This window comes from Emys orbicularis, chromosome 13, assembly GCF_028017835.1.
Source record: "Emys orbicularis isolate rEmyOrb1 chromosome 13, rEmyOrb1.hap1, whole genome shotgun sequence".
Lineage (NCBI taxonomy): Eukaryota > Metazoa > Chordata > Testudines > Emydidae > Emys > Emys orbicularis.
This window is the reverse complement of record NC_088695.1, coordinates 41,871,184-41,898,967: the sequence shown is the minus strand read 5'-3', so window position 1 is coordinate 41,898,967 and position 27,784 is coordinate 41,871,184. Positions and strand designations below refer to the sequence as shown.

General features: G+C 37.6%; 1 protein-coding gene across 1 annotated transcript; it reads right to left on the bottom strand.

Annotated features, from left to right (window-relative positions):
- Positions 1-135: 135 nt before the first annotated feature.
- ATAD5 (ATPase family AAA domain containing 5) lies at positions 136-26,043 on the bottom strand. The gene is made up of 23 exons (XM_065415616.1): positions 25,974-26,043; positions 22,619-24,435; positions 21,738-21,825; positions 19,870-20,034; positions 18,975-19,119; positions 18,284-18,368; positions 15,232-15,413; positions 14,528-14,685; positions 14,065-14,218; positions 13,527-13,829; positions 12,023-12,119; positions 9,775-9,860; positions 9,421-9,566; positions 9,169-9,319; positions 8,584-8,754; positions 7,095-7,213; positions 6,169-6,262; positions 5,801-5,865; positions 4,701-4,881; positions 3,398-3,576; positions 2,230-3,062; positions 416-583; positions 136-214 (listed from the first exon to the last, which is right to left on the bottom strand). Exons 1-23 carry the CDS (start codon positions 26,037-26,039, stop codon positions 136-138), a joined length of 5,532 nt encoding a protein of 1,843 aa, XP_065271688.1. The 5' UTR covers positions 26,040-26,043.
- Positions 26,044-27,784: the final 1,741 nt, after the last annotated feature.

Here is a 27,784-nt window from a genome sequence, read left to right as displayed (position 1 = left end):
TACAGTTTGCATTTTTAAATACTCAAAGATTTAATATACAAATCACTTTGAATATACAATAAAAACTAAATGATATGGTAAAATCAAAGTACCATATAGACCAGTCTGTACAAGACACTACTCGTATAAAATATTTTAAGGGAAGTCAGCTGCCAGACTGTAAACTGTTTCTTTGGGTATTTCAAGATGAATTCCTTCAAGATAATGCAGGAACCTGTCAAAAGAAATCAGAGTGAACAGAAGAGGATTGATAATGTCCATTTTCAAAAATTAGGCAATGATTTTGAATGCAGCACATTTAAGAGACAAACTGTTCATGCATTCATTTGATGAAGTTACTTGATAAACGTTTCTAAAGTTTACTAAACACTATCATGCTAAAATGTAACAGAGATTAGGGTAAACCTAAACCTACCTTCTTTTAGTCTTCCCTTGTTCTTTAAGTTTCTCTGACCTACAAATATTGCGGAGGGTGGGCAGGTATTCAGTTATACTAGCCTGCCTGTTAACCAGGCTTAAAGGAGTTCTAGTGGAAAATACAGTTTTGAGGATTTCCAGCCTCTTCTGTGCTTTTCTGTGAATGCTGAAAAGAAGGAGAATGAATCCTTATTATTTCTTGTTCAAACACACAAAAGTACCAGTATAACTCCATGAGGATCAAAAACACTGATTTAAAACTCCACAGAAATCACAGTTGCCAACTTTCATGCAGTGAATAGGCATCCAGCTTTCACAATAAGCCAAAAAAATCAAGCTAATCCCATTTCAAAACAAGGTCAAAACAAGCCAATCCCTAAGAACCCCAACACTCTGTGACTAGATCCCCCCGGTGTGCAGTCTGGGACTGTGGTGGGCCTGCTGTGCACCCCAGACTCTCTCCCCCCCTTGCCGGGAGCCGATAAAAAAAAAGAAGCAACAAGCTAGAACAAACTACAAGCCACTTAAGCCAAAAACAAGCCCCATTTCTGCGTTTTTTTCGCGGGTTTGGCATGTCTGGTCACTATCCAAAAATGCCCCAAACTATGTCTATTACACAGTACTAAATCATCTTATGACTCCAGGAATCTTAGGATCAAAATCTGACTTGTAGGCTGTGTGTAGACCCCCCCCCCCCAAAAAAAAGCCACAGCCAGAGGAGGGACCACAAGACAGAAGCTCTCTGCTCTGCAGATTCTCCAAGTTCATCCGTGAAAAGAAGTTTTGAGGGAGGTCTTTCTAGGCATGGTCCTCATTTATGTTAGACACAGACACCCCTCCCCCCCCAAACATCTGTTCTTGGCAGCAAAGAGCCCTGTGTTGGGGCTAGCCAGAATACAGGCTTCACACTATATCACACTAATTTTTTCATGTCACAACGTGTGCCCATTTTAGACCTTTGCGTCATTTTGATACCATCTAAATACATGTCAACACATTTTTACATTTGAGCTCAATCAGGCAGAGTGACTTGTTTTAAAACAATTTGGAATGGCTAGAAGATTTATTTCTCCATGTATCTATTTTTACAGTAATTAGTTAAGTAGTTAAGTATTCTTTACCATATGTGACAGAAGTTGGTATAATAGGTGATTACTCTGTTTTAGACTAAAATCAAACCTTTATATTAATACTTGTTAACATTAATAAAGACAATTTGCTCTAATGCCATATTCAAAGTTTTTCTTCTCTTGATTTTAAAAGACATACTACAAAAATATCCACATTTGATCTAGTTTTAATGGTCTCAGGCCCCAATCCTGCAAAAGATATGCATGTAATTTGGACTCACAATGACACTATTCACATGAGTAAAGTTATGCACATGCATAAGAGCTTGCAGGATTAGGCTTGCAGGCAGCATCAGTTTGCCTATTCCACTTAATTCTCTAAAATGTGTGGTCTTTTCCAGGCAAATACTCAATTTTTATAGCAGACCAGAATAGTGCTAACACTCATGAGCAAGCTTATTATAACCAGTTGATTCAAAACAATGGAGGACTTTAAAAAAAATCTTAAGTATAGATTACTATTAGAAAAAAAAGTTCTTAAAAATGAAAAATATCTTGCCACTGTCCTTTCTGAGGTGTATAAAAATTAACAATAGGCATACTGGGCCATTTGTTTTTATGCACAAGTCCACATCCAAGAAACAGTACAAATATTAGTGGGATGAGGGCTGGTGAATCCTTCCCCTCCCCAGCTGATATTTGTACTGCATTGCAATGTATGTTAGTGAGGTTTTAGTCTTACCTTAGATCAGCCGATTGACCAAAGTATACATCATTTCTGTCTTTTGAAATATGCAGAGTAATTTCCTCAATTTGATCTCTTCCTAGTGTTTTACAGGGGTTCAAGGAGGCTTCCATGCTTTGTGAAATACTAGTAGAGCACTTATTAAAACTGAGTGCTTCTACAACTGCCTTTAGTTCACTACAACTTTGAGAACTCCACCAATCAATGTTTTCTGTACTAAACTCATCAGAAAGACCATTTTTAATCTTGCCATTTGTCCAATTAAACCCTTCATTTTTACAAAACTCTTTTGGTTTCATTACATTAGTGTTTAGGCAGCAATCTAAGAAAGACATGTTCTCCACAAATTCAGTTAGTGAATTTAGACAATGAGACGCAAGAGCAGAGCTTTTTTTCCTTTCTGGGATTTCAGTGTTGAATTGTTTTTCTTTTTCGTTCATCATAAATTTTAATCCAACTTTGTTTTCTTCCAAGCATGATTCAGGAATGTCTGATGGCAAAGTTATAAATTCAGCAGAGTAGTTCAATTCAGTATCAAATAAATCACTATCATCCAATAAAGCAATCTTTCTCTGGTGCTTCATCCTTTTAGGCTTTTTGACAGGGGTAGCTTTTTCAGAGTAATCACTATCAAGAGGTATGTCATATGAAGAATGTGCTGTAGTCCTTTTAAATGAAGGATTAGAATTTTGTGTTGGCCCTGGAAGAACATGAACTGGTAAAGGCAGAATAAATTCAAGGTTACTATATATAAAATCGACTTTCTTCATCTGGAATTCTGTGAGCAGCTGTATCAGTTTACTCCATTCTTCTGTTGTTGTGATTTTATGCTGTAAAAACAATGTATTACCATAATTGCTTTAATAAATGAAATATGAACCACAGTATGTTATTACACAAAGCTGCCTATTCACATACACCTCAGTAGTAATCAGCCAAGGGATTGTATATTATTGGGTTACTGAGGATTTCCCAATTTGGTTTTTACATAATCCCTGAAGCAGACCTTTTGAAGACTGTGGCTAAACATTTTTGTAAGATAATTGTGTTTGCTATAAATGCTACAGAAAATCATCAGAACATATAAAGAGCTATAGCAAATCCACATATGTTTCAGATAAAATTAATTCAAAATATTAGCAACCAGACCTAATCATGAAGATACCTTAAGAAATGAAAACAAATCTTCTGAAGGCAAAAAGATGTTCTTAAGGCCGAGCAAAGTCTCTATGAAGCCAGTATCGCATTTTGGAAGCTCCATCTCAGTTTGAGGAAGATCATTCTCGGAACCAGTGTTTTCAGTACAAGTTATCTGATCTGTTCCTTCTGGCTCCTCTCTTCCTACTACACAGAAGATATTAGGTTTTACTTATAAAGTAAACAAGTTGTGCATGAAAATTCAGTGCTTAAATTATCCCTTTGTTGTCTCAGGTCATTCTTTTGCATGCTAAAAAAATCAATCCTATTTATATTTTGACTTCTTACTGTAATTTTGAATATTACTGACTTTCCAATTACCGACGTCCCCTTACCCATGTTTGTTCACTCTTCCAAATCTCTCCCTTCCCCTTCTTCCTCCTTTGCTACCTCTCCATTGTAAGCAATCAACTCAATCTCTGCTTCTTGCTCCTTCTGTCCCCCTTTAGGGTATATCTACACTGCGATTAGACACTCAAAGGCTGGCCTGAGCCAGCTGACTTGAGCTGCTGAGCGCAGGCTAAGGGGCTGTTTAATTGCCGTGTATACATTCAGGCTGGGACCCTCCGATCTCTCAGAATCCTAGAGCCCGGGGTGCAGCCCAAGCCCAAAAACCATCTACACTTCAATTAACTAGCCCCTTAGCCCAAGCCTGCTGGCATGGGCTAGTCATGGATTTTTTTAAATTGCACTTTAGACCTACCCAGACTCTTCCTCATCCACTGAAAATCCTCACTTCCTTTTGGGGCCAGGTTTTGCCTTTTCCCCCTTCTTCCTTTCTCCCAGTCTGTTATCTTATCCATACCTTCCCAGCCCCCGCCCCCGCCCCCATCCCCTCTCCTTTTTTCCCCAAGCAGCACTCCTGTGTTGGTCTAACTGCAGTCCGAGGTGCCTATAATCATGGCTGCCTAACTCCCTATGCTGAGAGGGAACTAGGTTGGCTCTCTGCTCTGCCCACTCTTGTAGCTCATAAGAAGAATGAGAAGGGGTAATAACCATGAAAAGCCTTAATCTCAGACACAATTGTGAAGGGCAATAAACAGGTGCAATAAATGCAGACGTCAAAACTTCCAGTCCCTTAATTATTGTAAATATACTGTGAGAAAAAAGCCTAAAGTAAAATTGTTGATTGTCTAGACTTCTGTCAGAAAACGGTCACATATTCAATGGTATTTTAAGAACTGTTTCATAAAAAGTGTAAGAGATCTTCATCTTAGAATGAATCTTAATTTGTTATATTATGGCTGTTCTTTAAAATTAGATCAACTTACCATGCAGTGCTAAACCTTTTTCTTTCAAGCATCCACCTCCGCTCCTAACCCAAAATTGTAGATAAAGAACACTTTGTCTGATGTCACAGTTATTTGTGGTTAACAAAGTAGCAAAGTCTTTTAAATCCGTTCGTAGATTCTCAGCCAAACAGAGCACTTGTAGATAGCTAGCTACGTTTACCTAGAATAAAACATATGAGAAAAACCCGTTGAAAGACAACACAATTATCCATTCAGACCATGGCTAGTCACACTAGAAGCAAATTACTTTTGTATACTGTAATAAGCCAAGAAATTCCCTCCTATCTAGTGTTCTCTCTGGCAAAGAGGACTAAAATTGCTGGTAGACAGAATGGTGATCCTCAAACCCAACTCTAATTCCTACTGTGTGTACACAGAAGGAGGCATCACCATACTGGACTTCACAGCAAATGGGAGTGTAAATTCTTCTGCATGGGTTCCTTCAACACCTAACGGTGACCTCTTTCATTACCATGGAGGGCCCCCACGATCAGTAGTATTTACAGAGCAACATTTGGCCTAGAGGATTTTCTTTCCATTAACTCTTATCAGCAGGTGGTCTAGCAGATTTAAAATCCAAAGACTGGAAAGTGAAGGGAAAAGAACAAAAATATTTTATTTTCAAACATTAGATTCAAGTCTGATTTTAATTTTTTTTTGAAGTTTTTAAAAAATAGGTTTTTTAATATACATTTGGCCTTAATTAAAACTATTTGCCAGTATATATATATATATATATATAATCATATTGGGCTGTTTCTTTTATATAAATACCCTGCAGTAAGGTTCTTTCAGTGACTGACACTAATTTTGGCAAAATCAAGTCTTTAAAATGGAACTTCTACAGATATAAAATATTCTGTATCTTGTATGAAATTGTTTACTTTAGTCTGAAAATAAATCCTTGTACAGAAGTGAAAAGTAATCCATTTTCTGTGGTAATATAATGGATTACATATAACTTGTTAAACCTACAAATTAAAAGTTACAAACTCAAATTTTAGGTTTTCAGTTATGCTAATTAAATCCTAAACTAAAATATATTAACATTATCTGTATTCCAAAAGAAAAAGACTTACCAAAGAGGGTGTTTTAAAGTTGATTTCTTCAAAGTAACCATCAAACATTAAACTAAAAGTTGGATCTACACAAAAGACAAAATTAAACCTTGTGAAATTTTATATCTTCAGAACTATTTTTCCTTATTTTTTAAAGCAGCCATCAAGAAAACAGCAGTGTCTTCACCTTAATATTCAAATATACCATTTGTAAAATAATCCTTTGTAAATATAAAAACACTGTTACTGTTTCAATAGAGAACGCCAGACACATTAACTTTGCATTAATGTTTCCATCCTAATCTATCTGACCCTGATACTGTAATCAGATTTATCCAGGTGGACCCTTACATCTGCAGAGTCCCATTACTGAAATAAGTATTACTCACCATTTGTAGTAAGAATTACAGGCCTCTTTGCAGTGGCCATGAATGTCTTTATTGCACTTAGAAATCCAGCATCTTCATCAAATATTATATCAACCTATAGAAAGTACAAATAAAGTGGAAAATGTTTAGTAATAGTTTCATAGTTATGGAAAATCATGTAGTTTATTTTAACAGTGTCCAGCTTTTACCATTAATATAATTTTCACCTAAACACAGTGAAGCTAAGGAAATATAGTTGCTACAAATAAAACCCACTAGTTTGTACCTAAAGCTTTTAGGACAAAGTCTTATATGTTCAAGTTTTGCAATATTTTATAGCATTGTAGTAGTGATGTTATTGTTAGGGCACTAACTTTCTCCAAATTACATTTTGAGCTGTAGTTTCCCACGCTCATTCTAAACCAAAACAAAATTTTATTTTTATTTGGGGGAGAGGGATAGGTGTGGCGGAAGTGTCATAAAAGCCATTCAGCTCTTTATGTTAAAATATGAAAAAAAAAAGAAAAAAAAATATTTTAATGCCTGCTTAGAAATGCTTTAAACATTATTTGGTACTTGGAGAATTTAAAAAACAAACTTCACACATTGTATTTATGGTTCTAAATAAGAATCTAATAGGTTTGACAGAATTAAAGAAATTTAGTTTAGAACAGCCTTGCAAAATTTTATTTGTCAATTTGCATACTCTGAGTAACTTTTTGATGGGTGGATAAATATATAAGTAGGTTTCTTCACTCTTAATCATCGTGGTACAAAATTAGTAAATTTTTCATCTGGGATAATTTTTGCAAGTCTGGTTCAGAAATACCTATATGGGTGAAATGACCTCTAGCTGAATTAGTTTAAAGGTGGATAATAATCCTTATACTTAAATAAATATGACTGAAATATTAATTTTTCACATCAGTGACATATTTAAGTTTTACCTCTTCAAAGAGTATCAGAGATGTTGCATTTTTTTTGTTGGGTTCCTCTCCTCCCACTTCCTTGTTTGTTGACTTAGTTTGAATATCCACTTTTTCTTTAGTGGAATTCTGAGTATTTGCTGCATATAGACAGAGAATGAGCCATAAGATTAATGTAAAGTTAAAAGATTATTCAAGCAGTTTAATAGGCTACTGTACAATGCATTAGTTCCCTAGCAATGCCCTGTATGTATGAAGTGGAAAAAAAAAAACTGCATCAACATAAATATTCAAACACACCTATTTTCTTTTCTGATGTCTCTAGAGGACAATGATCTGCATAGGTTCCTGGGGATTACTGACTATTTGGGAAATGCTGACTGCCCAAGGTGCATTAACTCTTAAAAATAAAAATTAGATAGGAGAAACTCATTAGGATATCTAGTCCATGCAGGATTGTTGGCTGCTGTAATGCTTTCTTTCTCCTATTCTTTATCAGAATACATAGGCCCAGTCCTGCAAAGACAAACACTTGCTTAACTTTCCACAAGTGAACAGTCTTATTGAAGTCAATGAGGCTACTCACTTTGTAAAGCACATATATAAGTCACCCCCCTGAGTGTCATAAGTTACACCGACATAAGCGCCAGTGTGGACAGTGCTATGTCGGCGGGAGAGCTTCTCCTGCCAACATAGCTTCTGCTGCTCCCGGGGCCTAGAATAATTAAGCTGATGGGAGAGCTCTCCCCCTCAATTTAGAGCGGCTACATTAGAGAGCTTACAGCAGTGCAGCTGTGCCCATGTAAACTCTCTAGTGTAGCCATGCCCTAAGTGTTTGCAGTAACTGGGCCTTTCCAGGGAAGGACCCTTTCCTATTACGTGTTCATACAGCACCTAAAGAAAGGGGCCCCAATTTTGGATGGGGCCTCTAGGAACTACTATGATACAAATAATGTATTTTCTAGTGCTTTGTCTAGTCTGTGTCGTAGCTGATTATTATTCCTCAATATTTCATGTTATCCATTTCTATACATGCTAGCCTATAGTTGGGATGTTAGAATGCCTACAAACAGTTTAAAACGGTGGTGGGCAACCTGCGGGCTGCACGTGGCCCGTCAGGGTAAACTGCTGGCAGGTTGTGAAACAGTTTGTTATTTTGACTGTCTGCAGGCACGGCCACCCACAGCTCCCAGTGGCTGCGGTTTGCCGTTCCCGGCCAATGGGAGCTGTGAGATGCGGTGCGGGCCGCAGGTTGCCCACCACTGGTTTAAGGTATAGATATACATTTGCTTATCATGCTCTCTTGCATTATATTGTCTGTGAAGGAAACAGACAGTATGATTCATCGATTCCAAGGAAAAAAGGGACCATTGTGGTCCTCTCATCTGACCTCCTGTACAGCGCAGGCCAGACAACTTCCCCCAAATTCCTTTTGAACTACATCATCTTAAAATCTAACTATTTTTCCAACCCCAAACAGAGTAACCCCATTATAAACAGTAATACCTACCTTTGTTTTTTGCTTGAGATTTTACTATTTCTTCATTACTCTCAGGCTTAGAAGATATTTTGAAATAATTTGCTAATGTTTTAGGGGGTAAACTTCGTTTTAATCCTGTTCCTTTGGGTGAAAGTGGAGGTTTTCTTGGTGAAATAGCTTTCCTGGGAGAATTTATTTTTTCTGAAAGACAAGGTTTACATTAGCCTTCAACTTCTCAAATACTTCTCAGGTAAACTGACAACAGGGTTTCGTTCAGCTATTTTGTATGTAGTACAAGATAGTCTAACGTAAGCAGCAGTACGCATAGTTACTTTTCTTCTTGTTTTTGTTAATTCACCTATGGTTAACATCCCATACAAGTGCTGCAGCACTTATTCTACAATGCAGAAATAATTATTGGGGATAATCAAATTAAAAGTCACTGTAAAACAGTGTAATTCAGTAAATAGAGTGGGGTGGTTTTTTTTGGCCTGAACCAGTGAAGCAAAAACATTCAGAGTCTGACAAAACTGAGTTTACCACTTTTTATATGAATGTCTTTTAGCTTCCTTCTGATGGCCTCAAAGGAAAAGGTAAGATAAATGCCACACTTACTCGGGGACTTAGTGCTGCTACAACTGTTAAAGAAGCAAGGTTTATGTGCATTTACACCTTGTTTGTCCACTTGATGAGACTGAGTAGCCTCCTTTAGCTGAGATAGGATCTGTCTACCACTTCGCTGGCAAGAGGCATTAACTTCAAATATCTGCAAGAATAATTTATTAAAAGGGAATTCAGGTGCCTTTTATTTAAAAAGTTGTTTTTATACTTCTACATACAAATCAGAAAAGCAGATTAAAAACACACCTTAAAACCAAGCTCCTGAGCACAAGCATACACTGCAGCAGTCTTTCCCACACCTGACGGGCCAGTAATCAGCACAGTATTGCAGAGAGTATTCTCTTCCTCACTCTCAGATTTGTCATCTTTAAAATCCATGCTGTCCATAGAATCTACACAATTATTTCAACCAAAGGAAACAATTTAATAATCATTTTAACCATTATCAATTCTAGCCATTTCACATCAGAGGGAAATAAGACAGTGTGAACACAGAATACTTTCCATATTTCAAAAAAAAACAATTTAAAATATTTTTCAAACAAAGAGTGTACGTCTTTTAAAGTCAGTATTTTGCAAAATGTGGAAAAATTCCAGCACCTTGCTGACTCTCTGTGTCATCTTTTTCATTCTTCTGATTTCTTTTTTCCTCCCAATCAGCTCTTTTTTTCCATTCTTTCAGCCAACTACAGAAAAAAAACCCAGGAGATATTAAATATTACTCAATAAACTGACCCAAGTTCAGATGGAATAGTTCAGAACTCTTTTCAAGGATTCCTTCTTCACTCTCCATTTATTCAAGCCAATTGTAGAAACAATTATATTCATTTTTTTCAAAGAAGTATTTGAAATAAACCACAGAGAATAGTGAGACTGATCAAACAGATCGATTAGTAGTTTATTATTCTAAAGTAAATGGTTTTTAGTAAAACACTCAATGTATGTCTTTGTTAGGGTTTTGTTGAGTTCACAATCTGAATTATTCATTCCCCAGAAACATTGCATTTTACTGTTAAGGCACAATTGATGCCATTACTAAAACTGACAAACTGCCATGATTACAGAGGATGGTCTAAATATTAAACATGCATTTTAAAGGTACGTTCTCTTCACAAAGATTGCTGTTAGTCCTAGTGGTGTTGAGTCACGGACACTTATCTAGGAGCATGATGAAGATCAATTAGGTTTACTACAGGTCCCCAAAACACTTGTCAGATAACATCTTTTAGTCACCACCCGACCTGGGCTGCAATTAGTTACCATTTGTTTAAAATACAGAGCCTTTCATTTGCATCATAAATGAAAAGTTCTAATATAGCACAAATGGTTGTAACAAAAATCATTACCATAAAACAACTATTTGATGGTCTCTGAGACATGAATTGTGGAGGCAGTTTCATCATTAGGGGACAAGTGCTGGGAAACTCCATTGATAGATGCAACCAAAAAATTAGGCGTCCCTATCAGAAGAGCCACCACAATAACTAGCACCCATCTAGGCAGTCTCAAAAGAAGAGCAAAAAGGATTGGATGATCATGAGGACTAAACCATCCTCCATCCTGAAAATAATCTCCATTTTATAATATATCTGTCAGGTTGAGGCATATGTGTAAAAAACCATGGGAGAGCTCTGACTCCTGTTGCACGTTATGCCCATTGTGTATAAATAAAAGATTTCAGTCCCCACTGCTATCAATCTGACAAAATTAAATTTACTGAAATACTAGAAAGCCTGAATATTGGAAACATTTCACTCCATCCAGAATCCAATCTAGAAATTCAGTGTCTGTTGTGCTTTAGTGCCAGAAGGCCCCAATCCTGATTTAGACTCCAATACACTACCACAGGGGTAGGCAACCTATGTCAAGTGTGCCGAACGTGGCACGCAAGCTGATTTTCAGTGGCACTCATACTGCCTGGTTCCTGGCCACCGGTCCGGGGGGCTCTGCATTTTAATTTAATTTTAAATGAAGCTTCTTAAACATTTTAAAAACCGTATTTACTTTACATACAACAATAGTTTAGTTCTATATTATAGACTTATAGAAAGAGACTACCTAAAAACATTAAAATGTATTACCGGCACGTGAAACCTTAAATTAGAGTGAATAAATGAAGACTCGGCACACCACTTCTGAAAGGTTGCCGACCCCTGCGCTACCATAAAATAACTTAGGGATAGCGGATCATTTTATATCAATTGGCATTAAGCTTGTTCCCACAGTATTGCAAAAATCTTATTGCAACACAATACTAAACACTGCAGATCTTAAAAAAGACCCCAAGTATTGTGATGTTCAGAATTATTTTGTTAAGACAACAAGCATAAAAATGTAAGGCTGGAAGGGGCCTCAGGAGGTCATCTAGCCCCCTGCACTGAAGCAGGACCAAGTATACCTAGACCATCCCTCACAGGTGTTGGTCTATCTTGTTTTAAAAAATCTCCAACAATGTGGATTCTACAACCTCCATTGGAAGCCTATTCCAGTGCTTAACTATCCTTATAGTTAGAATTTTTTTTTTAAATATTTAACCTGTCCAACCTTGATGTCATCTGCAAATTTCATAAGCATACTTTCCACTCTGTTATCCAAACCATTAATGAAACTATTGAATGGTACTGTACCCAGGACAGACCCTTGTGGGACATCCTCCCAATCTGACAGTGAACTATTGATAACTATTCTGAGTATGGTCTTTAAACCAGTATTGCATCCACCTTATAGTAATTTAGTATAGGCCACAGTTCCCTGGCTTGCTTATGAGAATGCCACGTGGGACAGTCTCAAAAATCCTCATTAAAATCAATGATAGGTTTATAATAGGATACATTTTCTCATATCTGACCTGTGTAACTTTTTTATTTCTGTTGAGTTCCCTATAAGTTCACCGGAGTCCTGAGGTTGATATTTTTCTGTCCAGAGCACATCTTCCTTTTCACCACCTATAGCGTAGAAAATAGAAATTGTCCATTTTAAACATTTCTGCATCTAGAAAAACTAAGCAAGTTGAGTTCAATTTTATAGCAGGCTTTTTGGAGGAACACTGGAATTAAGAGAATAAGATGGGGAAAATGGACCAACTCACACAAGCAAAAAAGAGCCAAGACACTTCTCAACAAGTGCTTAGAGTCAAACGCTGGTCGTTGCGCACAGCCTGAGTAAGTGGGCTGTGTGCAGGGGATTACATGAAAGTTGGGGGGTAAAGGCAAAGAAAAAGAAAGAACAGAATTCACACTGTTGGAGGATCATGCACACACAAACGTCCAAGTTCATGACAGTCTCTATGCATCGATTCATAGAGTTTAAGACCAGAAGGGATATCCATATCAGACCATTCAATTTCACCCAGCTACCCCTTTATTGGGCCTAATAATGTACGTGTGAGTGTGTGTACACATACACATGGGGCTAAGCAGGATGAAAATAATTATTTTTAAAAAAATCAGTGACCATTTTTTTTAAAATTAAAATTGGCTATTTTATTTGGATGTTACTCGTTCTTTACTTTCTTCCCATTTCATATAGTCTTTCTATAGTGGATATTTTGTTTCTTTAACTAGTTTCCTAGTGGTCAATAGAATTTCAGATTTTACTGAAAGATTTTTTTTCTGCAAAAAAGTTTCACATTTAAAATGATTATTTACAGTGAAAAAGAAATCTAGGACCTCATTAATATCCTTGCTGTGAGAACAGCACAAATTAACACAAAATTGATAAGCAAATAACCTCTGCTACATTTGCAACCAACACTACCTTCTGATATACTGAACTTCCACATGTCAAGAAAGCTCGTCCATCAGGGTTTGCAATCAAGTTAATGGCACTATTCAGGTGAGTAAAATTACAAACCTATTTGCAGGATGATGGCCTTAATTTTCAATAGTTTGGTTTCTCGTTACAAAACTATAGCCATTTTGTAAAATTCAAGTAAGATATCCTACCAGTAGTGACATTTACAAAAAAACAACAATAAAACAGCATTTATAATTTCATTCATTACAAATTTTCATCTAATGTTGCAATAGTACAAATTTTCAAGTTAGTTTTACAAAGTCTCAACCTGATTGAAGTCAATATTTAAAAAGTAAAGCAAGTAATTTAAATCATGATTTATACTGGCTTGATTTAAATCACTCCATTCTGTGGTTAAGTCATTATCTCCAGAGTGGCTTATCCATTTGACGAGATTCCCAACTCTCCTCCATTCCCCCTGTGGATCTGCCAAAGAGACCATTTAGAACTGTTCTCTGCAGCACACTGTGGGGATTCCATAAGCCCCATCTAGGTCCATTCACTTAATAGTATGAGAGCATGTTCTAAGAATTTAAGTAGCAAATGTAAAAAGTTACCAGAGACAGGGTTTAATTTTGATCCAAGTTCACTGTCTTCTATTGTTTTAACATCAGATTTCTGGGGTTTATTTGTTTCCATGTGTGTTACTTTTTCTGTGTCTGCTTGCTTTATACAGGATACTTGGGTAACTATGCTCTTGGGAGTTTTGGATTTTAATTCAGTCTCTGCATTATCAGTTTGTTTTCTTCGTTTTGATTTGTGGTCTTCGGGTCTTTTTCTTTTCCTCTTGGTTTCTTCCTGATTTTCAGAATGCATTTGCTCTAGTTCAGAATTTGTAGTTTCATGTTCTTTCATGCATACTAATGAACAAAGAATAAAATGCATTACATCATTTCAAAACTTCAAATGTACTGATACAGTACATTTCTCACTGTTTCCTAAAATTTTAGAAATACTTTAATCACAATGACCCAAATAAGATTACTGTAGTTTTATTCAGATTATGTTTCTATTTATATATTTTAAAAAACATTTAAATTGTCCTGAAATTTACTTGTTTCTATATCAGTAGTTTTAGTTATATACATCACTAACCTTGTTTTTTATTTTTGAAAAGTACATGTTCAGTTTGCTTTTTCAGAAACTGGTAAAAAACTTTTCTCACAGGAAACTGTGAGTTAGAAGATCTGATCTCTTCCAACAGATACTTCCTTAGTATTTTGGGAAAAACTGGTCTCTGTCCAGACAACTGCAATAAATATAAAATAAAAAGCCATTCAAAATACCCAAAAGCATTGACCAAATAAACCTACATGAAAAGTTTCACTATTAAAGCAGAATTGTTTAACTAGTTTGTTAAGCACAATGACTACATACCCTCTGACATGCTATAACAGGAAGGAGCAAGCTACATTAACCAACTTTGAGTTAAATAAATTAATCATGGGCAGATGCCTTAATTAAGGCCACAGGATTTTGTAAAAGAACAAAAGCCCTGAAAATGTAAACCATTTTGACTGACCCTTAGTTATAGCAATAAAAGACTAAAAATACTAACCACAATTGAAGAATTGCTGCCACTAGGTTTTGAATTTATATCTGAGAATTCACCAAGTGAAATAGTGAGTTTTGTGACATCAGTTACTTCAGTGTTTAGTTCTCTTAGCTTGGTTAGAAGAGGACAGGACGGTGATGTCAACCTCCACACCACACAACCTATGTAAGAATTAAAAGATGGTTAAGAAAAAAAGTACTTAATCCATGAACTCAGCCTCCTAGACCAAGTGAGAAGTAACTGCTATACCCTCAAAGCCAAGCCTATTTAATTTACACTGCAACATCTTCACACCTGGGCTGCTCTGTTTTTTCTTATCCCATTTCCTTTCAGAAAAGAATCAGCTGCTTCCATGTACCACCTGGCCAAAAGCAAGATTTTTACTCTCTAAATAAGTAGTTTTTTCAAGTCCTATTTTATTAGGAATTATATCTTTTAAACATGCTATTTGTCTACTTATGAATTTATATGTTCCATATTACTGAAGTATTTCAGCTCTGTTTTAAAATCTGTATTTGACAAGACTATTTTTAATGCCAATAAACTTATTTAGTTTTGTTATTGCAACACAAAGAAAAAGTAGGAGCTGCCAATTATTCCATCATAGTTATACTAAAAAGCTTGGTCTCTGAAACTTTAATTTTCAGCACAGATCTCCTAGCAATCTACTTGAATTTACACAGGCTCACAGACAAATAAAAACTTACAATCATCCTTCTGCTGTACATGGACAACTCTCTGAAAACAGCAACTTGCCACAGAGTATGCTTCTAATACCGCTGCTTTCTTTGCAATGTGTCTTTTTAGAGACTCTGGCAAACCACTCATCAAAAATTCACGTTTTGCTTTGAACTGCTCATCGTCTTGAGAATTTTCAGATGTATCTTGGCTTTAAATAAAATAAGTGACAATGAAAAGCAATCAAGCTACCAAGCATGCAGAGTTCACAACAGCGTTTAATATGAATAAAGTTTACTTATCCCTACCAGCAATTTGACACATTCCAAACTGTGTCAGATATGCAATGCTGAATTAAGTTTAATACCTGTGGTATCCATTGTATTAAAAATGATACTGTTTATGTGTTATTGTGAAATTGCATATAACTTCTCTAGGAGAAGGGGGATATGCTAGCATAATTCTTCTGATTATCAGACCTTTGAAGTTTCGCCCTGAAGTGGGGACCCACTGTCTGGCTGATTACCTATCCATGGTCTCGTCAAAGGTTCAAAGTGGATTCTTTAGAGACCAACAAACAAAGAAAGGACATAGGGATAAATAACTTGGTGATCAAATGACTCAGGGCTTTTGTTCTGACCCAGCTAAAGGAAAGGACCACTGGTCCATGGTGGGCCCCCGTCCTTAGGGAAGGACTGGAAAGACTTCAGCCCACTGAGGCCCCATAAGACTGGGTGCTTGTTCTGGGTAGAATCTGTGATGAACATGAAACACAAAAAAAACCCTAGGTGGGATTTGAAGGACTTCTTCTGCCAGAGCCTTTGTTTTTATGAGGGGTTGAACTCTGGTAAGCTTATTAGCATGCATTTAGTTTCTTTATTGTTTTTAATATATTTTCTCTGTCGTGCTTTTACCGTAAAAATAAAATATGCTTGCTTAGTAAGAACTGTGTGGTAACTTATAACTGTGGGCAACTGCACTGTTATTACTCTCTAAAAAGAAGGCAAAAAGAAACCTGCTTGAACAGACTGTCTTTTTCTGGGAATAATACACTGAAGGCAGGAAACTGTTCAGCCTGGAGATACCCCTGTCAGATGGGAGATAGGAAGTGGACAAGGGAGCCGAAAACCTCAGAGTGGGTGCCATTGCTGGACCACTGAGTGCAAATATAGGTACAGTTGCCCTGAACAGTGCCACAGATAATTTACATATTACAATCTCTGCTAAACACTAAGGTTTACTAAGAGTAACAAACCGGAAAATGGAATATACACTCATCTTCCTGGTTCCCACAGTTCTAAGGCATATTTTAAGAAGATATGGTAGATGTGGTATATCTTGACTTTAGTAAGGCTTTTGATACTGTCTCGCATGTCTTTCTCATAAACAAACTAGGGAAATACAACCTAGATGGAGATACTATAAGGTGGGTGCATAACTGGTTGGAAAATCGTTCCCAGAGAGCAATTATCAGTGGTTCACAGACATGCTGGAAGGGCATAATGAGTGGGGTCCCGCAAGGATCAGTTCTGGGTCCAGTTATGTTCAATATCTTCATCAATGACTTAGATAATGGCATAGACAGTACACTTATAAAGTTTGCGGACGATACCAAGCTGGGAGGGGTTGCAAGTGCTTTGGAAGATAGGATTAAAATTCAAAATGATCTGGACAAACTGGAGAAATGGTCTGAAGTAAACAGGATGAAATTCAGTAAGGACAAACACAAAGTACTCCACTTAGGAAGGAACAATCAGTTGCACGCATACAAAATGGGAAATGACTGCCTAGGAAGGAGTTCTATGGAAAGGGATCTGGGGATCATAGTGCATCACAAGCTAAATATGAGTCAACAGTGTAATGTTGTTGCAAAAAAAGCAAACATCATTCTGGGATGTATTAGCAGGAGTATTGTAAGCAAGACACGAGAAGTAATTCTTCCACTCTACTATGCGCTGATTAGGCCTCAACTGGAGTATTGTGTCCAGTTCTGGGCGCCACATTTCAGGAAAGATGTGGACAAATTAGAGAGTCCAGAGAAGAGCAACAAAAATGATTAAAGGTCTAGAAAACATGACCTATGACCGAAGATTGAAAAAATTGGGTTTGCTTATTCTGGAGAAGAGAAGACTGAGAGGGGACATGATAATAGTTTTCAAGTAGATAAAAGGTTGTTACAAGGAGGAGGGAGAAAAATTGTTCTTCTTAACATCTGAGGATAGGACAAGAAGCAATGGGCTTAAATTGCAGCAAGGGTGGTTTAGGTTGGACATTAAGAAAAACTTCCTAACTGTCAGAGTGGTTAAGCACTGGAATAAATTGCCTAGGGAAGTGGTAGAATCTCCATCATTGGGGATTTTTAAGAGCAGGTTAGACAAACACCTGTCAGGGATGGTCTAGATCAGGGGTCGGCAACTTTTCAGAAGTGGTGTGCCGAGTCTTCATTTATTCACTCTGATTTAAGGTTTCGTGTGCCAGTAATACATTTTAACGTTTTTAGAAGGTCTCTTTCTATAAGTCTATAATATATAACTAAACTATTGTTGTATGTAAAGTAAATAAGGTTTTTAAAATGTTTAAGAAGCTTCATTTAAAATTAAATTAAAATGCAGAGCCCCCCGGACCGGTGGCCAGGACCCGGGCAGTGTGAGTGCCACTGAAAATCAGCTCACGTGCCGCCTTCGGCACACGTGTGCCGTAGGTTGCCTACCCCTGGTCTAGATAATACTTAGTCCTGCCTTGAGTGCAGGGAACTGGGCTAGATGACCTCTTGAGGTTCCTTCCAGTTCTATGATTCTAAGATGTTTCATATTACAGTCATTATTAACTAAATGCAGGTTTAGATTTTGAGCAACATAAAAGGACTCAACAACAACAACAGTATAAAAATCAGCCTGTAACATTTTAATATGTAACATACCAATTGATATTGAAACCCAAAACATTTTTACTACACTTTGATGTGTACTTTAAATATTATGTAACATGACAGGCTTACAAAAAAACCTGGGTATTTCAATATGACCATGAAAGAATTCAATACATTTCTCATAAATCATACACAATTTGTACTGGACTGACCTGCTTTCATCAAAAATTAGGATTGGTTCATCTGCAATGTTTTGAGCTTTTTTGCCCAGGAATGAAGGCGGGGCTCTTACTTTTCCTTTAAAAATTAAGCAGATCTGGATTAGTACTAACATCCAAATAATTGCTACGGTTATGTTTTCATCCTAATTTAATCTCCATATTAGATATTTTTGTGTTATGTATAGCAATATTCCTAAAATCTAATATACTTTTCTTCATGAAAGACTTATTCTGTAACTTAATTCCCTTAAAGCTTTCTCGCTCTAGAGACACTGTCAACTTAAAAACTTCTGTCTAAAAATATTTTATTTAGCACTGTTAAATATTTTTCTCTAGTTTCACTTTTACCTTCTGAGTCAGACAGTAATTTGTGCATAGTCAGCTTCTCCTTCAGTACAAGTGTATAAAAGTATGATTATAAAAACCACATAAATTAGCAGGACGACGAAGAGGAATGGTGGAGTACCAGAAATTATTTTAGTTTCTTTAAATTAGAGATTTCCAAAATTGTTCTACTCTATTTAAAGGACACTGTCAAGAGGACATATACACATAGTTTCTTTGTTGTTAATTATATATTAGTGTAGCACACAAATCAGAAGTCAAAGTAGGTCTTGGTGTTCAATATTAGCACTTTATACATTGAAATAAAAATTAAATGCGTTTATTTAAATCCAATTACCGTGTGAGCTCTTAGTAACCTTCATATTTCTAGATTTTTTCCCTAATACATCATTTAAACTTCGAAGTTTCTTTTGCTTTTTCTCCACACTCGGTGTAGAAGCAGTGGTACTACTTGGGCTTGAGTCTAAAATTATTACTGAATCCTAGACAGGAAACAAAAAGAAATTGATAAAAAATGAAATACAACTTCCTCCCCAAATTGTTACTTTTACTGTTTCCAATTGTGAACACTACCAATTAATGATAGGTATTGCTGGAACTGATAAATTAGACACTGTTGCAAAGCTCAAAAATTGCTCTATGTAATAGTTCTACTTGTGTTTCCTACAAAGGGGTATATAGAGTAAGTTACAGGAAAAAAAATCAACTCAGGCAGCAAGTACACGAGTGAGCTTTTTTCCTACAAAAAGGAATTAAGGAACATTGTGAAAGTGGTATGATTTTAGAACTTTTTTCCAAAAACTGTCCATGAGATGTCATTCTGTTTAGGAACAGTTATGCGTATAGGTCATATATTTCTGGCCTGCCCCATCCCTTTTGGTTGTAACTACTAGGGATATTAAAGAAACCAAGATCCTGCATCTTCTGGGTAAATGACCAGTTTCCTGTTAATAAAATTGACATTTTTTACTTAAAGTAAAAACCTCAATCAGAACACTATAGTAAGCTATGTCCTGTTAGAGTCTGATTCCACAGCCCATATGGTTGCAGGAATGATCCCTTAATCTTCAGACCCAGCTCATACCAGTTAATAGTGTAAAACCAAAACTATGCTACCACATCATCACCATTCACTTCACATGATCCCATAGCAGAAATATGTACATAGGGTAAGAAATTAAAACTAAATTATTGCTTAAATGAGACTTACTACTCAAAATTTGCAAACTTACTTCATTTTCTTGGAATTTTTTCTTTTCAGCAAGAGCTTGCTGTCGAGACGAGCGTCTTACAGGTGTTGGGGTGTCTTCATTAGCCTTTGATCTATTATGTTGTATGGCCTTTGCTTTTTCAATCAATTGTTTAGCTTTGGATATATTTTTAGAAGTATAGCTCATCTATCAACGAAGTACAAAATAACAAAAACGCCTGACCATTTATAGCCATATATTCTACATTTAAATAAAAATCAGTCTACATAAGTTACATCATTCTTAAAGCTCATGTGGCATACAATTTACAAGGAAATAAAATGATTGTGGGATTCATTGTTTTTCCTTAAAGGAAATCTTATTTGGTGCCATTTTATACAAGCACATTATCAGAAGACTCATTGATTTGCAGGCCAGAAGGAGCCATTGTGATAATCTAATTTGATCTCCTGTATGACACAGGCCATAGGTTGTTCCCCAAAATAGAGAATATTGGCTAAACTGTGATCATCATGAGGACCATAACTCTTACAAGTCTATTGCTATCACTGGATACCACTTTTACAAAGACACCGCATAAGTTATCAGAGCAGAAGGGAGGGGATTGCCATTAAAGATTAAAAAAAAAAAAATTAAGTGTGGAACAGCAGCAGACACTATGGAGCAGACAAGATATAAACATTGAATTAAAAATAATTTACCGCCCATGAAAGGCGCCTAACTGACAGCCACACAAAAAGAGATTTTGTAATTTATCCATGAAACAAACAAGTAGAGCACAGACAATAATAATTTAAGCTTTCTTGTACTGCACCCAATATGATCAACCCAGTTCTGGAGGTACTTAGGTCTCTGAATAATCTTTGCTCCTGCTGCTGAAAATGCCAACTAGAATGCCAGGTAGTGCCAAGTCTAAGGTGGCTTGTTTCTGCCATATAACTGTACTACACTATCATTCTGATAAAGATTTCTCAGGTACGTTGTAGAAAGCAGCTTCACACCTACTGAAACATGTTCAAGACTAAGGTACTGCATCATCATCACAACTGTATACTGGTTATCTGTCCACCTGAAACCAAATTCAGCCCACCCATGCTGGAGGCGTAAACCTATGAGCCAGAAGTAGAGATGAATGAAACTGGGAGGCTCCGCCAGTGAGGTTTGGTTGGTGACAAGAAGCCCAACCTTGCCTATTTGGAACAAGATGCTGAGTTTTGCAAGGAGGCTATCCCTGGGCCCTGATCAGAGACTCTGTATTTTGTATCAGCCTCTGGTCAGAAGATACCTTATAATTGAAGCTTCACTCCCTTCCTCAGAGCAGCTAGAGAAGGAGCTTTCTGGCTCTTGATATCCCTGCACAGCCTCCTCAGTGATGTTGATATCTCTTCCTGACAGACAACTCTATCTTTCCCTCCTCCCCACAGCCTTCAGTATTTGGGTCTTTTTCCTCTAATTAAGAATTCCAGTGCATGCCTCAGTTGCTACTTATGCTTTTCCCAAGCTACAGCAGGAACCTGATATGATTTTTGAGAGTTTTACTGCTGTCCACAGTATCGTGAGTAACAGCAGTAAAACAGAAGTCCCATTTCATTCAGATGTATCTTGGTAAAGCTAATGCCACTGGACCCATCTTCCTGCAGACAGACATTGCATCTGATTACACTAATCTTCCAAATAAGTTTTATTTTTAAAAGTTTAGCGTAAGTTCTGTAATAATTAAAAATTTAGGTCCCCTCATTTACCAGTGCACCTGAGGTGAATGGATTTTTCAAGTCTTAGTTGATTAACTTTACACAATGGGGAACAAGAAGGTGCTACACTTATTTACTTTAATGTTCTACAAGTGACTTTTCAAACACACACATAACAGACTTGATTATTTAAGCTACCTTTATATTTCTTGGAGTAAATTCTTCATTTTCCATTGCTTCAGCTTTGTCAGATTTTTTAGATGCATTAATTCGAGTAAACCTCATTCTAAACAAGGAAAAACATCATGAAATTAATTTTTTTTAAAGAAGGCATCAGTCTCCACCCCAGATTCACTGGAATTTAAGACTGACTCCTATCAACAGATGCAAAAATCCTAATGAATAAAGGAGCTAAATGTATTTTTTCTTTGAGTACAGACATACACCCAAGTGATATTAACATTCATGTCAGAGAGAGAATATTTCCAAGTGTGTCAAGTTACTGTAGTTCATTTATTCTACAGTAGAATAGGAACTTTTGCTTCCCTATCCCATTCCACTGATTTAAAAACAAAACCTGAAAAAAAACAAAAATCAGAATTTTGACTTGGGTAAATATAAGAGGGAATTCTTAGCCGTCTGAGGATACTTAATCTTGCATACCATTTTCTACTCACCTATTGTGATCTGCTTTTCAACAGATTAGCAGAAGTTACAACATCTTCCCATATGCCAAAACTGAAAACATGCTCCAGAATGTAACAATATTCTTTCATCTATGGAAGAAATGAATCTCCAGACTTGGACTAAGGATCTGATGCTGCAAAGGTCTAGGTATATACAGCAGCTGCAGCATAGGGCTCTACTAGTTCTAAGACCAGTAAAAAGTTCAGTTCTTCCATGTTGCTATTCAACCGGCCCGCTAGTTTGTAGGAAACCTAGGAATGCTTCTCAATCCACTTACCATCTATATCCCGCCTTTAATGCTGAAATTTATACAAATAAGCAACCATTCTAGTAGATAAAAATTATTTACCAAAGCAAAATATACCAGATATTCTAAAAATGCAAACTTTTACCTTATTGGGCTCTTTGCATCAAAGGGTACTGTAATCACCTCAGCCTTATACATGTTACTTTTCCTCAAGGATCTATTGCTTGATTTTGGTGTGGAAGCATGTAGGGGACTATCACCTAGTGCATTTTCAGAAACAGTATTACTAATCCTAGCTTTTTCAGGTGTAATGTTTTTGAAGGTTTCAATTTTCTTTTGCCTTAGGCTCCTTCTTAATTCGTTCTGTTTCGGATGTGATAAGATTCTTATATCATCTAAGGTTTTTTCTTTAATATGAGCATTAGCCCCAGTATTTTCGTTATTTCCACTACTATTTGGAACATTTGTTTCTTTAGTCTCCAAAACCTTCTTTCTTTTCTTTTTAAGCATATTAGTTCTCTCCTTAGTAGTACTACTTTTTTTGGTACCACAGTGTGAATGTTTGTCAATATAATCCTTTAGTATTTCACTTTCATGTCTTGTATTTGAGGCTGCTTCACTTTCTTCCATTCCCTCATTTTGTTTTGAAGGCTTTTCACTGACTTCCTTCAGTTTTCCAGGTATTTTTTTAATTCCACTTTTTACCGTATCAGATGTTGGTTGTCTAAAAGCTTTCATAAATTGATGTCTTTCTTCTACAGTACATTTTGGCTTCACAGCTTCAGGACCTACAGCTTCTAGTACAGCTAACTCCAATTCTTCCTCCTCTATAACTACATTAGATTTTCTTTTCTGAGTCATTTGTTCAGTCTGTTCAATCTCAAAAACAGATGGACTGCTTTCTCTTTCTATTTCATACCCTTTTTGCTTCAAAAAGATAGAAGCTATTTTCCTAGAAACCTTTTGCTCCTTTAGCAGAGAGGGAGATTTGGGGGGAATGGGATGAATCTGTGCAAGGACAGTTACTGTCCGAAGAGGTAGTTGCTGAGACTCCTCGCCATTTTCAGGGTCACTGGTACTACCACTTTTGTCTGTTTCACTTGCTATAATAAAATTGTTTAGTGTTGGCATTCTGGTTTCTAGAATTTGATCCACTTTATTTTCTCCTTGACTTTTCAAAAAGTCCTCAAATGACACCGTGACTGTACTATCATTTAACTGTGATGTCTTATCCACATTAACTTCAAGGCTTGAATTACTTACAGTACTCTTACTTTCAATTATTTTAGAAGATGTGATTTGTTTTTTATCTTTTAGTTCCTGTTCATTCAGCTGGTTTTCAGAGGAGGAATTTTCAGACAAATCAGTATCATCTTTGTGCTTTCTCTTCGTTGATTTTTTAATGTAATTTTTTGATACATTTAGTTCCGATCCAGTTTTCTTAGCATCTTTTCTGCAGGTGACAGTGTTTGAAGAGTTTTTGCTTTGCTGATTATTTATTGCTAATTCTTCTACATATTTTTGGGCAAGTAGAGCAGAAGCACTGTTAGCAATAAAACTTGTATTTAAACACTCTTCCTTTGGTTTCATCACATCTGTACTGTCATTGCTATTAATTTCTATCACACATTGATTCTCAGGTGTTTTAATATCTCTTAATTTACTATTTAAATTAACTCTCTTCCCTCTCCTTTTCAGCTTTGAAAAAGATTTTGAAGAAGGTCTCAAAGGTGATTTACAATCTTTACCATCATCAACACACAGCTGGTAAGACTGGTTTATTTTATTTTCTCCAACTCCAATGAGTAAGGTGGTCTTCTCATTTGTAGAAGTCTTTTTAAAATAATCCAATATGTTGTTAGATTTTGGTGGTGACACTTTATCCACTGTTCTTGCTAATGGTGAAAAATATTTTGTAATTGTTTTTATAGGGGGATCTTCCTCTCTTCGTTTCTTGCATGGCTACAAGTAAAAAAATTCAACATTAATTTTAACAACGAGTAACAGTTACTTAGACTAATGAGGTATGTAAGGTGGTAATACTGAACAGTACATTGCCAAACTATTTAACAGGATAAAAGAAAAATTCAAGTCTTTCTATAAGGAAAGCTCATATGTATTTCAACAGATGTTTCAACTTTAGATAAAGCTATCCAGCAACTTGGGTAGGGAAGCTCACTTGAAATTCACTCTGCAGAGTAGACCCCTGCACCTCTGCACAGCCACAAGGACTTCAGTGAAACTCTGCACAGAGGTCTGCCTGCATGAAGTTAATTGCATGATCAGGGCCTAAAATAACTCTGAAAGGATCCTGGACTACCTTAGTTAAGGAAGCCTATCTTCCAGAAAAATTATCTATGACTCGGGGCAGTGACCAAAGTGCACCCTTTGTACAGCACCTAGTCCAACCTGATATTGATTGGGGCCTAAAGGCACTATTGAAATGCAAATATTAATATTAAAATATGTCTCAAGGAAGAGAAACTACATTCTAATTTTTTTCACGAAATAGAAAATAATCTGTTACATCTTTCTCCAATATATGAGCAGTACCACTTATTTGTCATACTATCACTGAACTAACTTCACAATGTACAAATGTCATTATTTTGTAATAAACTGTTATGCTTCTTGCATTTGCCTATGAATTTGATAGTAAGGGATGGTCTACACTCAGTTCTTGTACTACTTTATACTGGTTGGAAACCAGTATAATTAAAGTGGTACAACCCCTTAGAGTGGATGCAGATGTACTAATATAAAGGTCCTTATACCGGTACAAATTATTACCATAAAATTAGGGGAATAAGCTATAATATAATAAGGAACCATCTTTATACCAGTATAACTGTTTCTATAGTAGGGTGTACAAATTATCTATTTCAGTAAAAATCAACCACACTCACAAAAGCTAAAATATTGTGGGTAGATGAGGCCTTAAATATCAACAACAGGCTACACTACACTAGAGTTTTTGTTGTAGGAGATAAATTGAGTGGACTCGTTCAGCCTTCAGGGAATCCACAAACATTATGAATAAAAAGACTGAGCCATAACTTCGGTAGCATTAGTGACGTATAAATTCAAGGTAACAGTTGTTATTTGACATTTACCACTGGGATGCTGGGTTGGTGGGATGCAACAGGACAACATTTTCATGTTGAATCTTCATGTCTTAGCTCAATAATATTTAGCATTTGGAGAAGTTTTACAAACAGTAAAACAACAACAACAACCACCACCACCACCCCACAGTAACTCCTGATGCAGCACCAGCATGAAACATACACCCCCACAGAACCAGGACATCTGTAAAGTGCAATCCCATACCACGGGAAACCCACACCACAACAGCAGGAGCAGGACTCCCGACCCCAGAGCCCTCCACCCCCCCGCAATTCAACGCCAGAGCCCCCGCAAGCGCCATGAACCCCACCCCAAAGCACCTCCCTCCCACAGCCGGGCCCTAGCTCCCGAGTCCCGTGGGGCGGGTGTCTCACCGGGGCGTCACTGTCCTTCCCCGGGGCAGAAGTAGCCGCCGCGGCCATGGTCACTCTCCCCACCATCCCCCCCCGCGGCAGGGGGGAAGCAGGATCCCTCAGTCCCAGGGAGACCCCTGCCCCAGAGCCATGGGGCAAGAGCGCCCGGCCCGGCCGAAGCCGCCTGACAGGAATTAACGCGCGACGGAAGCACCCAGGCAGAAAAGCGCGCGCGGGACAGGTTCAGAGAGCCCGGCGCGAGAAGGGGGCGAGGCCAACAGGCCCACGTGACCAAAGCAGGACTACACATCAAGACTTTCCAGCATCACGTGATGCTGGCGCAGCTCGGGCTGCCCCAGGGACTAGCCTTTCTAGGGTCACGTGATCTAAGCGCCAACTGGTCACGCCTACTCCCTTCGTAAAGTCACGAGGTCTAGCGGCGAAGCAGGGGCTTGTCGCTGTCAGTTGGGTTTTCGCGCCGCCTGCACGTTGATGAAAAGGGGGTGGAGCGCGCATAGCGTCATGACGTAAAAACGGAAGGTAGAAATAGGAGGCAATAGAGGTCAAACTTTCTGCAAATGCAAAGTAGCCTCGTCTCAGTCATCTCGGGGTGGGGTTGTATTGCTGGGGGTGAGGTGGGGGGGGGGGTCCCAGAGGAGATGGTCGTAACTGGCCTCTCCTTAGAAGTGTAGGTCACATGCTCCCCCTCCCTCCTGCGCCTTGAAATCACCCTGGGGTGCCTATACAGTGCACCATCAGTGTCAGAGTGAGCTGGCCCTCTAAGGGGGTTGGGCTTGCTCACTGTGCCAAGTTTGGGTGAAAGTAATGAAAGATAGCTGGGTCACATGCTGGAGGAGCACATGTCTAAGAACCAGGTTTGTTGTATGTACAATGGCTGTCTGTAGCCATTCAGAGGCAATCTGGGAGTGCTTCCTCAGCTCAAGAGGGAGAGGCTCGCTAGACAGCCAGAAAAGGGCCAGTGAGGAGGTTGAGTTGCATAGGTGGGAAAAGACCCTGGGAAAGAAAGAAAGAAAGGGGGCAGTTTGGGGCCTCTACCCTGCAACCCAATGGTTTAGGGACCTATAGTAGAAGGTGAGACGGGACTGACTGGAGCCTAGGAGGGGTAGAAGCTGAGCCCCAGAGAAGGGCTAAAGATTGTTTAAATATGATTTGAGTCTTTTGATTTGCCATGAGCTCTGAAGCAGTGCTTTCTCTGTGCCTAGCACAGTAAGGCCTCAATCCTGATTAGTGCTTTTGGGTACTATTGCACTATAAGACTGTAATTGCACAAAGACTTTTGTGTGTGTTTAACTTAATGCCCTGTGAAACTTCAATGGACTACTCATGGTGCATTAAAATAAAGCACATGTGTAAGTTTGCAAGCGTGGGTCCTAAATATATAGGGGAGAGAAGAGGCAGCATGAGCTAGTGGCTAATGCACTGGATTGAGACTCAGGAGGCATGTTTCTGTTCCCTATTCTGCCACTAACCTGCTGTGTGACACTGGGCAAGTCACTTCACCTCTCTGTGCCTCACTTTTTCCTCCCACCGTTTGTTAGTCTAGTTTGTTTAGACTGGGGCAAGGTCTGCTTCTTGTTATGTATTTGTACATTGCCTAACATAATGGGACCTACTATAATATAATATGATAGGCCCTGGCACAGTATAGGTGTAGAGGTCAACCCAGCTGGAGTTACTTGTAGTATCAGGGTCTTAAGTGCATAAGAAAAAAATTACTTGTCTCTCATGATTGGACAAGTTGATTTTTGCAAGGCCAGATACATCATATAAGGGCTAGTCTACACTGGCATAGCTCCCAACGCTAGAACACT